The sequence below is a fragment of the Amphiprion ocellaris genome, chromosome 11, assembly GCF_022539595.1.
Source record: "Amphiprion ocellaris isolate individual 3 ecotype Okinawa chromosome 11, ASM2253959v1, whole genome shotgun sequence".
Classification (NCBI taxonomy): domain Eukaryota; kingdom Metazoa; phylum Chordata; class Actinopteri; family Pomacentridae; genus Amphiprion; species Amphiprion ocellaris.
The window spans coordinates 23,373,675-23,385,739 of record NC_072776.1 but is presented as its reverse complement, the minus strand read 5'-3'; the positions used below and the strand labels follow the sequence as shown (position 1 = coordinate 23,385,739).

The window sequence follows — 12,065 nt, the reverse complement described above, 5'->3', positions numbered from 1 at the left end:
TGAAGGCTCTGCCTCCCATTCTACTTTTAGAGATTCTAGGAACAACAAGTAAGCCTGTAGTCTGAGAGCGAAGAGTTCTGCTAGGATAATATGGTACTATCAGGTCTTTAAGATATGATGGAGATTGGCTGTTAAGAGCTTTATATGTCAGAAGAAGGAGAAGTAAAGAGTAAATTTATAAAATTTAAATAAATGGCACGGTGTTTTTAATGACATCATAACAAATGAATGCAGATTAGCTGTATATAAATAAAATAATTTGGAGACAGCCCTGTGAATGGAGAGGGTGTCAGTTGGTAATTCACCTAGCTTAGCATTAGGAATGGAAGATCAGATCGTCTTACTCTGTCCAACATACCAGCCATTAATCAAATAGTAAAAAAGCAGGAACGTTTGGTATTAAGTAGCCTTTACTTTTTCTATAACTATCACTTTACAGCAATTTTAAAATCACAGCCAAACTCAATACACCTCCCTCCACGATATCAGGATGGCAAAAGAAACATCAGGAACAGATATTTCAAAAACAAGCGTAGATATTGCTATCTGTGGGAAAATGTGTTTTTGTGGTTGCACAATCCCTTATGTGTGGATAACTTGTGTGTTTTCTTGTGCTAAAACAAACAGAGATGTCCACCATTCACGCAGAAAATTCAGATCATGCCAGAGAGCAGCAGGACTGACAGTTGTAAACAGTTGTAAAACCAGACCACGACCTTTTTTCAGAATGAACCTGCAGGAAATTGCTCTGGGTGGCAACAACTGTAGTTCGTCTCACACGATGTATGTGGAGCAAGTTTGTGTATACACTGTGTATGTGTGTGTGAGGAGTCAACAGGCATGAGTGGTGAGCTGTAGCGTACACTGCGTTACATTGGGAAACCTGAGAAATTTCCATCTCAGAGGGGTGGGAACCTTGAAAAGAGAGCAAGGGCTTCCCCTGAGCCGATAGGAAACTGATCACTTGCTGCTGCAGTCGATCCTGTCGACACATCTGCCTGTCACCACCGCTGGAACCACAACAATCACCTCTTATCTGTGAGTACACTGTACTGCTGAGTGTGTAATCATGTGTGTGGCTATACACCCTCACATATACTGTATTTATATATGCAGATGATTGTTTGAGTTTACATCAATAATACTATGCTGAGTTTACATTACAAACTATTGCACAATTATGTGTTCATGGTTCTAGAAATACAGTAAAATATTCATTATTTATGAAATATGTTTATTTATTGAAATGTTAATTTGTACTGCCTGTGCTTGATGTATTATATTGTATAGTGTTTATATGTATAATATATTTTAGTATATATACACACAGACATTTACATACATATTAAAATGCATAGATTTTGACATCATAGCAGAAACTACATTCAAATAATTTTTGCACCACTACTTATATTTTCTGTTAGCAGCATAGATTGTATCTCAAGTTCATTTATACTAGTTTGAAATTTATCTAAATAAGCTGACATGTATAAATGGTTCACAAGGTGACTGTACATTGTAGAAAACATTCAAGTATTTCTTTGAATTTTTTTTTCACATCATAGCAGAAACTACTTTTACTTCTAATATTTTTTTCATTCCTGCCTATAGTTTCTTTATAGAACACAGACTGTATCTAGACTACATTTGCACAAGTGTGAGATCCATCTAACAATGCTAACATAGTGAGGATGGAAAATACTCAAGTATTTCTGTGCATTATAAATGCAATCAGTCAATAACTCCACATAATCCACCCATAAAAATAATTTATAAATAATCTTTTTCTCTTATATATATATATTCATATATATTTTGTGAACACGTGTATCCTTAAAATTCAGTGTAAGATGTACAGAACAATACTCATTTTCATTTTTACATCATCATTATATTGATACTTTAAAATATTTTTTCCAATAATTATCTTTCACCAAAGGCTTGAGATTTTTTCCAAAATATTTTTTTTAATGATAAAAACATATAAGTATATGCAAAGGCACACTACAACCAGAGTACAGGAGTAAGGCAGTAAAACTGGATTATCATCTCTCAGTCGTATTACACAGCAGTTATAGCATATTATATGTGTATTATATGCTTGGCAAACAGTAAAATATGACAGACTGTGAGGAGTTTGACCAATAAAAATAAGCTCATGTAGGATGCTTTTCAGCTTCAATCGATACTATCCATGTGGATTAAAGGTTTCAATTTATTCCTGGAAAACATAACACTTAATCCAACGTGACTCATGTGGGCATATGTACTTACAACAATGGCACTCCCACTGCTTTTATGAATGGCACTGCCCTGTGATGACACACTGAAACAAAGACTATCGGGGGAAGCGATTAATCATTTGGGCATCTGTGGTTGTACTCGTGTGTAAGAAAGTGTTGACTGCTGTCAGCTGATTTCGCTAATGAGAGGTGCAAAAGCAGAAGTGAAAATCTGCTTTTTTTTCCCATGAAAGTGCCGATTTAAAACTGTGCACAAACTCAAGAGTTTACTTATGTAGCCTGACAGAGGCCAAGCTGAAAGAGGAATGAAATAGGATAATATGGAATAGTAATTAGGTTGTATTACTGAATAAAATATATAGAATATAATAAAGTAATATGTGATCAAATGAGCATCAGAAAAATGTATGTTGTTTAACACTGTATGTATTCGTATAAAAAGAACAGAATAAAATACATGTGAACATGTGATGTTCACAGCTAATAAAAAGAATAGAAGTTGCTTTCAAACTGCGTAATGAATGACAGTAAATGGCCTCTTCTTAATATAAATACATGTATAGGAGAAATAAAGTAAGTATAGCTTCACTACAAAGCATTAAAATATGGAGACTACTGCTATAACTTCTAAAATAATAAATTAGTTTTGAGCACTGAGATTTTCACAAACCACACACTAATTATTCACTAAACTTCTCTATTCTGAAACTGCTGACTGTTTCTTCAGAAAGCATATTGCTTTAATCTGAAATACTTAAAAGACAAATATTTTTTATTTCTATTATTATTTTTAGTTGTTAATTCTTTGCTGACCTCTGATCTTAGTGACTTTTACCCTTTGAAGGTGATTCATCTCATGTGGTGCTTTCAGTGGTTAATTTTGTCTCTGAATGTGGAGGCGGGATGAAGGGGAGTGTCAGCACCATGATGACAAGTCTCGTGATGTCACACGTTTTACAATCTACAAAAGAGGTTAAATTAAGGCTTATTGTCATCAAAACTCTAAGCGACTTGAAGATATAGCATTGGCAAAAATCGCAGCAGCAGGCAGGACTCTCTTCAGTTTTCCTGTTAGGTTTTTTTTTTGTTTGTTTTAATATGCAGAGAAAAGTGACATCCTTATTGTGATTTCTATTCCTTACTGTTAGTTAATAGTATTTAACTCAATACTAGGCCCACCAGTTAAGACACTAGATTTTTTCTTTTTTCATCTAGTTCATATTTTTGTGTCCGTGCAGACTTCCATCATGGTGTGCTTGGCATTGATGCTTGTTATGATGATCGTGGAATGTGTTTGTGGAAGACCCCCATTACCTCCTCTGCCTATGAAAGGTGAGCATGCTGTATATTATGCTAAACGTATTGTATATTATAACAAGATGCTGTAGAATAACAGAGAATCTGGGAAGTACAAGCTTTTCCTTCACCAAGTGTATTATTCTTGCTTATTACTGTGAATTTCAGCTCATCATGCTATTGCTTTAACGACTTTTTTGTACTGAATGACACTGTGGTCAATATCTAGTATTTAATCCTCTGAACCCCATAACTCACCAGTGAGTTTGAAAGGCATGCTATCTTGTTTTTCAAAAGCAATCCCAAACACGCACAATATTTCTGTCAAAACAGTACTGAGAATGCAGTTTAGTTGTACTGGGATGGAAAAGCATGTTTTGTTTTTAGAAAAAAAGCCAAAATCACACAATCACAGCCAGAATCATCTGATTTTCACATTTCCAACGGTCCTTGAGCTAATCGTATGGTACTGTTGTCAGCAAATTGTGGAAGACACATTCCACAAGGAGAAATATCTTTTTAGAGCTAATGTGCAGAGTGGTGTGATAAATTAGAGTGTAAATAATGTAAAGAGTAAAATATTAGTGGGCACTTGAAAAATGTTGTGCTTGTTTAATCATTTTTTCGTAAAATGAATAATCACAGAATTGCTTTGGCATAAATGTACAGACATTGTTTTTAGGTTTCTCTTCTTCTAGTCATGGTTGTGCTGTTTCCATAAAAGCAAAGGACTATATATTGAAATAAAAAATGAGGCCACAGTGAGTAAAAATGTAGCAGGAGCAAAACATGCCCAGAAAGTGCTTGGGGTTCAGAGGGTTAAAGAATAAATCAATAGCAGCATTTGGGTGTGTGACCTCCTTTAAATGGTGGAAAGATTATTACAGTGTCGTTGTATTGAGTTGCACATATGGTTAACAAGCATTGTCGACGTCAGCTTGAGTAAAAATACAACCTTTCCTCTGCTTCCCTCCAGCAAATTGCCAACCCCACAATAAAACTGGTGGGCCTAATATAATAGCAATACAATATACTGCAGTATCTGTAGTAGTTCTTTGATTGTTGTGTCCCCCGCAGATGGCTGCTACATGGTTTATCCAGAAGTGGAGATATTTAGAGTGGAGGGCGAAGCTGTAATCCTCTACTTCCCTATGTTCATGAGAGTTCTTGAAGTACGCAACATCGCCCCCCCAACAGCCAAATATTTCATCAGTAAGGACAACGGGACAGCAGGCATGGAGTATCAGGGCGAGGGACGTGTCCAGCAGCGCAACAAACAGTTGTGGTTCCTCCCAGCTCAGGCTTCAGACTCGGGGGAATATACCTGCACTTACAGGTAAACCTTGATTAAAAGTCTTCAAGTAAAATCTCCCACCTGCACGGTCATTTTCTTTAAGCTCCACTGAACATAATTTCTATACGGGGACAAGTGACAAGACAATTTCTTTTCACTTCAGCAATTTAGCAAGCATGCAGTAACAGTCTTTAAATTTTATCTCCTTATCTCAATTACTAAGGAATGTAAACCAACAACTAAAAATTTTGTATTGTGTTTCACATTGTTTTTAGAACTGCTTGTTGTTATGTTGGAGATTAGATAGTAAACAATGTGAAAATTTGACTCTTTTTATGTTGACTTATTTAGAAAATACACCAAACAGCACTTTTATGACCTACAGTCAATTTTATAAATGTCGTCCTTCCTCCTGCCGCCCTCCATGGAAATATTATGGACAGAGCAGATGACAAAACATTTCTGATACTAGCAGAGAGTGTGGTTTTCTTTAAAGACACTCCTCAAGATTCAAGCATTCTAGTTAAAGAATGACTGTCACTCACAGCACCTTCTTGCTACCTGTGATTTTAACATTTCTATACTTATTTTATCTCTAGAAATGAAACCTACTGCATTAGTGGGAGCATCACGCTACAAGTGTATGAATCCACTTCTGTTGACATGAAGAAACTGTCCTATCCAGTGTCAGTCACAGTGGGAGAAGAGTGGAAATTCACGTGTCCTTCTCTAAATTACTTCAACAACACGGACGGACTAATAGAGTGGCATAAGGTGAGATGAAAAAAAAAACCTTAAAGTACACTGAATGCTTATTGGCACCAATTGCTGTGATTTTCAGAATGAAGTTTCTGTTCATTACACTTCAAACCCTGTGATTATTTTACTTTTTATGTTGCTTAACCTGATTCTAAATTTAACTGTAAAGGCTCATGCCCTCTAACAACTCCCAGGCACAGTACTTTTACTTGCAAAAAACTTCATTGGAAATAAGTTTCAACGTTCATCAGGTAAAACTGAGGGTCAAAGAACATACCAGATAGATACTGCCATTTCTGCCTTTTCTGATGGAGGTCTGAGGACTGAAATGTTGTATTTCTAATAAAGTTTACTGCAAGGAGAGGAACAGTGTACAGGAGGTACCTCTTCTCTAACTTGGTTCCAATGCAAATAAACATTCAGAATGTCCTAAAACTTATTTTTCTCTGTCATAAGTGCAGCAATGGATGTATAATTTTTTATTTCAACAATCCCTCATTTCTAGAAAATTCCTAATACAACAATAGAGACAACAGACAACTGGTACTTCTTAAGACACCGGAGGGGGGAACCACAGTAAACACTGATGACTAAGATTAATACCATTAAAGTTGTTATTTCTACTTACTACCAGTAGAGGTCTGCAGAAATCATACATTATATAATTGTTAAGATTGTTAACAACAGCACTGACAGTTCAGTTATACGTAAGATGTGTACAGTCTGCAATTGCCTTTGCAATAAGTGCAAGACAGCTGTGGTTTGCCTATAATGCAGGGTAATCTCCTCGTTATTTCAATGCCACAACATGCCCATGTAATTTCTCAAACTTGAAACTTTTCCAACTACAACATGCATTGGCGACAAAATGATCCCCTAATCCCCTAGCCTAATTGTGTAGCCAAATGAAGAATTAAAGCTATATGGTACAACAGCACCCATCGAGGACTCTGCATTTTTTTTTAGCTCCGTATGCTGGATTTTTGTTTAATTCAGAATATGAATATCTGTAAAAAGGAAACCACATGAAATTCTATTTTGCGGACTCAATTAAATGGAAAATGTCTCAATTCCCACTATAAAACATTTTCAAAAGCCCTGGATTTGTTAAACAGTTTTAGGAATACAATATCTTAGGTACTTAAGTATTTATTGAACCCCCAGTCCTTGCTGTGAGAGTTCTTTGCTTCTTTTCCATGTATAACAGTATTTTGCTTCCTGACAGGACTCCAGCCCCACAGCTCTTCAGCCAGGCAGAGCAGGTTCCTTCCGCTGGGACAGAGGAGATCTAGTGATCCCTGCTGTGAGGCAGTCCCATGCAGGTATCTACACCTGCCAACTCAGAGTGCTCATCAACAACCAGCCGTACAAAGTCAGCAGAGCCATCCAGCTAGAAGTGCAAGGTTAGTAGCATGCAATGTTTTTTATGAACAGCTCCACTAAGGAGTGCAACTAAGGAGTGCAGGGTAAATCAGAGTTCTTATCTAAAACAAAGGTATAGCAAGGTGTATTTTGAGAGTATTGTGTATAACACTAGTACAGTAGAGCAGACTGGTTCTACACAGCCACGGGGTAGACTGTAGGGTTTTGCAGATTAGTGTAAATAACTCAAGGCAAGTATTTCTGCTCCATTTAATGAATGTCAGATTAATGCTTTATTTCATATTTTTTTTAATTCAATGAAAACTTAATGCAAAAATTCTAACTGCGATATTACAACTACAAATATTAAACAATAAAATACAGTAATTCGCTGAAACTTTCATTAGTGTTCTTCTTTACAACACCATAATTCTTAGTGTGCCCTGACCCCTGCTGGTCAAATAGGTGTATCGCATAGGTGTATCGACTTAGCTGAGCCACAGTGACCAGACTACTCAATGTCAGGCGAGATACAAGAAACTTTAAACGTCATGAAACACCGTTGTCTGGAATTCATTATTTTATTATCGTGTAAACAAGGTCATTGTTACTGTTGTTTCAAGAGCTGTTAATTTCATTGTGTAAATTTGTGTCGACTAGGCCAAGACCCTGAAATCACCACCGTGACCACTGTGCCAAACCTCTCTGAGACATCTGACACAAAGATAATCAGCAGCACCTACAGCACTGTTCACAGTGAGTTTTCTTTTATGAAATCCAAAATTCCCTATAGAGACAAATATAGCTGATACTACTGATGAAATCTTCTTCATGTTTCAGCTCCCACAATACTGCCACCTGTGATTGTCTCACCACTTAATGGAACCACCTTTGAAAGTTCACATGGTAGGTGACACAAACAATCCTCCCATAGGTATATTATTTCTATTGACTACAGGTCTAATTTAATTTGCCTCTCATTGAATTTAGGTTCAGGACTGGAGTTGGTCTGCGTGGTGTCTACTGGGTGTCCAATAGCCGAGTCGACTGTGATCACATGGCTGATAAATGGCCAATCAGTGGAGACATCGTACCTTGACAGAAGGGCCCTACAGGGAGGAAGAAGGTAGCCTAACTTCCAGTTGCTGTACTGGTTAGGGAAGTGAAGGAGAACTTAACTTCACCTTAAACCAACCTTACGTTGCCCCACAGTTGGTACTATAGAGCCCTCGTGTGAGTGCTAGAATACAGATTGGACTGAAAACTACTTTTAAATGTGAAAAGTTCACCAATTCGCAAATATAATCAGGGATATTTTACATGTACAGTTATTGCATTCTTATTGGAGTTTCTGACATTTTTAAAAAACTTTTTAAGATGCATGCAGTCATTTTCCATTTGTTCCACTGTAAAGACCCTACAGTAATTTTTAACACAAATATTCAAAACATTGTCAGAAGTGATGCAACCCGTTCACCTGCTGTCTCTGCCGCAACACGTTGGATTGTGCCTACTATGTTTTGTGATGGCATCCTTGATAAATAAACAAATGACTAAGATTGTCTCCATGTTTCCAGGGTAACTAGGATGTCCAAAGGCTGCCAGATTGAGATGAGGCTAATCATTACAATGATAACAGAAGAAGATGTGAAGACGGAGCTTAAGTGCATCACACAGAACATGGGAGGGAGACAGGAAGTTGTTGCCCAGCTTCAACTAGAGGGTAAGAGATCAAAGAACCCTACCCAAACACTTTTGCAACTGTTCATATCAAGAATGCAAGACTTTACTAAAATTAGATTCTACAAATCTGTTATACTTTTCACACCATAGAAGAACTTATTCTATATCAAAACTTTAATTTATCTCATTCTTTTTCTTCACAGACTCTACGTTCACGTGGGTAGTTGTAGCAGCGGTGGCGGTGTCCTGCTTCCTGACAGTGGTTTCTATTTTCCTTTATGTCCTCTTCAAACCTAAAAAGAACCAGAAAATGGATTATTTTCTGGCTCGGCAGAACAGCAGCTACAGCTGTTAATGTAAGCATTCCCTCCGCAAACAAAGACCTCCTATAATGTGTTTTCTGTTGCATTAAATTAGTCTATCATGCATTGTGAATATGAATTTATGACAATGTGACAGTATCGTAGAAAAGCAGAAATTAAGCAGCACTTGAATGTATTTGGATTATTTATACAGTTGCAGCACTTTTCATGCATATGTGTTGTACTGTAGTAGCAGAAATACCTTGCCTGACTGTGACACAGAATTACTGAAACACCAAAGTACTCCAACTCAGATACACATTCGGAGGCCACTTTATTACATAGGCCTGTACCTCTGCTAAAAACTCCAAAATGTTTAGCTTTGATCAACTGAACTGATTAAAGTATGTGTATGGGTTATTATGTGTTAGTTAATAGTCTTACCCTTATATATCTGCCAATGGTGTGAGCAGAATATTAGCAAACCCCTCTCTGGGCAGTCCAATTAAAATTGTCTTGTAAGCATAAACAAATGAACAGTGTTGATCAAAACAATAGACATTATTATTTTTTATACTTGATAGAGGTAAAAGTATTTTACAGAAAACATGCTGTATTGGATGCATCAGATATTAATGGGGTACGTAATAAAATGGCCACTGAGCGTATATATAGATACAGATGCCAATATAGATATAGATACAGATATAGATATGTGTGTGTATTTTTCAAAATGCAATAAATGTTCTCAGGGAAGCATTTTGTATTGCAGAAAAGCGTTTAAACATAATTTTGCAAATCTTTATGTTTACACATTTAAATGACAAACTTGGCTATTCTAAAAAAAACTGGCTTAAGAAAATATTCAAAGTGTTAATGTGTACGTTCAACTGCATGCAATGTTTGACATTAATGCTGTGATACTGATAAAAATATACAAAACTAGAAAAGCACTCAGAGAGCGCAATACTCCACCAAGGCTGCTCAGTTGACGTATCATTTCCGACGGATGAAATCTATTGTAGTACCTGACGTGAGATATGTACCACTTATTAGAATGGAATGTGTTTTGCCTGTTCTTGACTGTTTGGAATAACTCAATGCTGTGTTTAGATAGGGGTCCCTCTGTCTAGGAGGTTGATCGATAGGGCTCTTTGGGGCCTCTATATCTGGGAAGATCTACCTTGGCCTTTAACAGAAACCATATGTTATGACTTCATACTTGACCAAACATATAAAAGTGAGCTCAGGATGTTGTTCTGGGAGGTTCATATTGGCTCTGAATTCTCCACTGGGCAGACCATGGGGCCTGATCAGATGCTGTGTTCTTTGCAATAAAGTTATTATTATTATTATTATTATTATTATTATTAAGCAAGTCAGTGTCAATGAACGTTTTCTTCAACATCTGCACACCCTCGATGTCTGAGAAACTACACTATAATAAAAAATGACCTTGCACTGAGCATAGGCATGTATATGCATGTGCATGTTATGTATGGATACCGAATTGCGTGTAAATGTATCTTTTAAAGGTCTGCTGATCAGTTCATCACTTCTGGCAAGCCTTTGTTTTGTTAGCGTTAAAATAACCGTTCCCTCCATGCTTTTATTTTAAAGGCGTATTTTTAATGTTACGGGCTTTTATTTTGTCACCATTCCAGCGGCACAGGAAGTGTTTATCTAAGAAGCGGTTTTTTGACATGCTGCTGAAAAGTCCGACAATTCACGTAAAGATGAAAGAAAGCGGTTCCACGCTGTTGCTGTCTAGCAAAGGATGTGTCTAAACTTAGAAGCACCTAGCTGGAATGGAGACAAGCTCTTACTGTGAAGAAATGATTGAATGACAGAAAGGTGAATTTGTGTTCAAAATAAGGCTGACGGCTGAATGTAAATAAAGGCTTTGTGAAACATCAGGAGCTTCACCATTGTCTGGCTGGGGTTTGCTACATTGTGTGACCTAAATATGTAGCGGGTGGCAGGAATTGATGGGACTCAGAAACAGCCCACAGTTTAATCATTTGTTCCTTGTATGATTTCCATCTGATAAATCACAGTCAATTTGTAGTAGGATCGCAATCGTGATCGTTAGCAGGTAACTGACACAGTGTTCACTTGTCATGGTTACAGCAGCGCTGTGCCGACAGCTATATCTGGCAATGGGAAATCCTTAACAAAGCCGTGGATCCAGACTATAAGCTGCGTCACTGCGAAAATTGAATGAGGCGGTCCTTGTGTCATTTCTGACTTCCTCTGAAAATTTCATCCAAATTCGTTAGTCCATTTTTGAGTAATGTTGCACACGGACAGACAGACAAAGATGGATTCACAGACAAACGTACACCGATCGTCACATAACTCCGCAGCGTTCCTTGGTGGAGTAATAAAATAAAGTGTTATATTACCTCTCTATTAAATAAATTTAATGGTTTTAATGGTCTAACTGTTCTTGTGACTATTCTCAAGTCTAAAAATAAATAAGGTGTTTTACCATTACCTTTACAGTTTTATGTAGCTTTTTGTGCATGTCAAAGGTTGAGGTTTGGCCCTCAAACAAAGAATGAGCAGCTTCCTCCCCTTAAGCATGAAATCATATTCTAACACAAATATAGTGTACCAAATATAATGTGACATTGCATTAAGGAAATCCTCCTATGACTACAGCATGGTAGCTAGAAAAAACAAACCCAACATCTTTAAAATGTACAGAGTTGTACAAATGTAGAAATGTGTTTTGTAGCAAGGCATTGTTCACATGTCCAATGGGTACTTCAGTGGTTAGTGTGACATAAAAAGGCAGGGGAACATAATTTGTTGATAAAGGTGAATTCAATTCATTAGTTTATCAGAAAATGTCAGTCAGTCAGTGTGAAGTTAAATGGTTTTTAAATCAACAGGACTGCTACTGCTCTGTTCTTTTCTCAAAGAGAACAGGTGTGACAGGGGAAAAGCAAAACAAAACAGCACTTGTTACACAAACGTTAGACTGCCCCATTTTTCTACAGTGTAGTTTCCAGAGAAGAAGCACACTTAATCAACAAAGCACAATCAGGTCACCACAAAAACATATTCTTTAGCTGCAGAGAGACTACAAAAACACACCTGTCCGTATGTTGATCCACTTTT

The 12,065-nt window shown here is 37.0% G+C and overlaps 1 protein-coding gene across 1 annotated transcript; it reads left to right on the top strand.

Annotated features, from left to right (window-relative positions):
* The first annotated feature begins 860 nt into the window (after nucleotides 1-860).
* LOC111564373 (interleukin-1 receptor type 2) lies at nucleotides 861-11,422 on the top strand. The gene is made up of 10 exons (XM_023263898.3): nucleotides 861-1,038; nucleotides 3,482-3,575; nucleotides 4,617-4,875; nucleotides 5,433-5,607; nucleotides 6,818-6,995; nucleotides 7,615-7,710; nucleotides 7,795-7,860; nucleotides 7,945-8,080; nucleotides 8,532-8,677; nucleotides 8,841-11,422. The coding sequence occupies exons 2-10, from the start codon at nucleotides 3,491-3,493 to the stop codon at nucleotides 8,990-8,992; spliced, it is 1,293 nt and encodes a 430-aa protein (XP_023119666.2). The 5' UTR covers nucleotides 861-1,038; nucleotides 3,482-3,490; the 3' UTR covers nucleotides 8,993-11,422.
* Nucleotides 11,423-12,065: the final 643 nt, after the last annotated feature.

Coding starts and splice junctions, on each gene's coding strand:
- LOC111564373 (XM_023263898.3), top strand. CDS start 3,491: ATGGTGTGCTTGGCATTGATGCTTGTTATGATGATCGTGGAATGTGTT. Junction 3,576..4,616: donor ACCTCCTCTGCCTATGAAAG/GTGAGCATGCTG, acceptor TGTCCCCCGCAG/ATGGCTGCTACATGGTTTAT. Junction 6,996..7,614: donor CATCCAGCTAGAAGTGCAAG/GTTAGTAGCATG, acceptor TGTGTCGACTAG/GCCAAGACCCTGAAATCACC.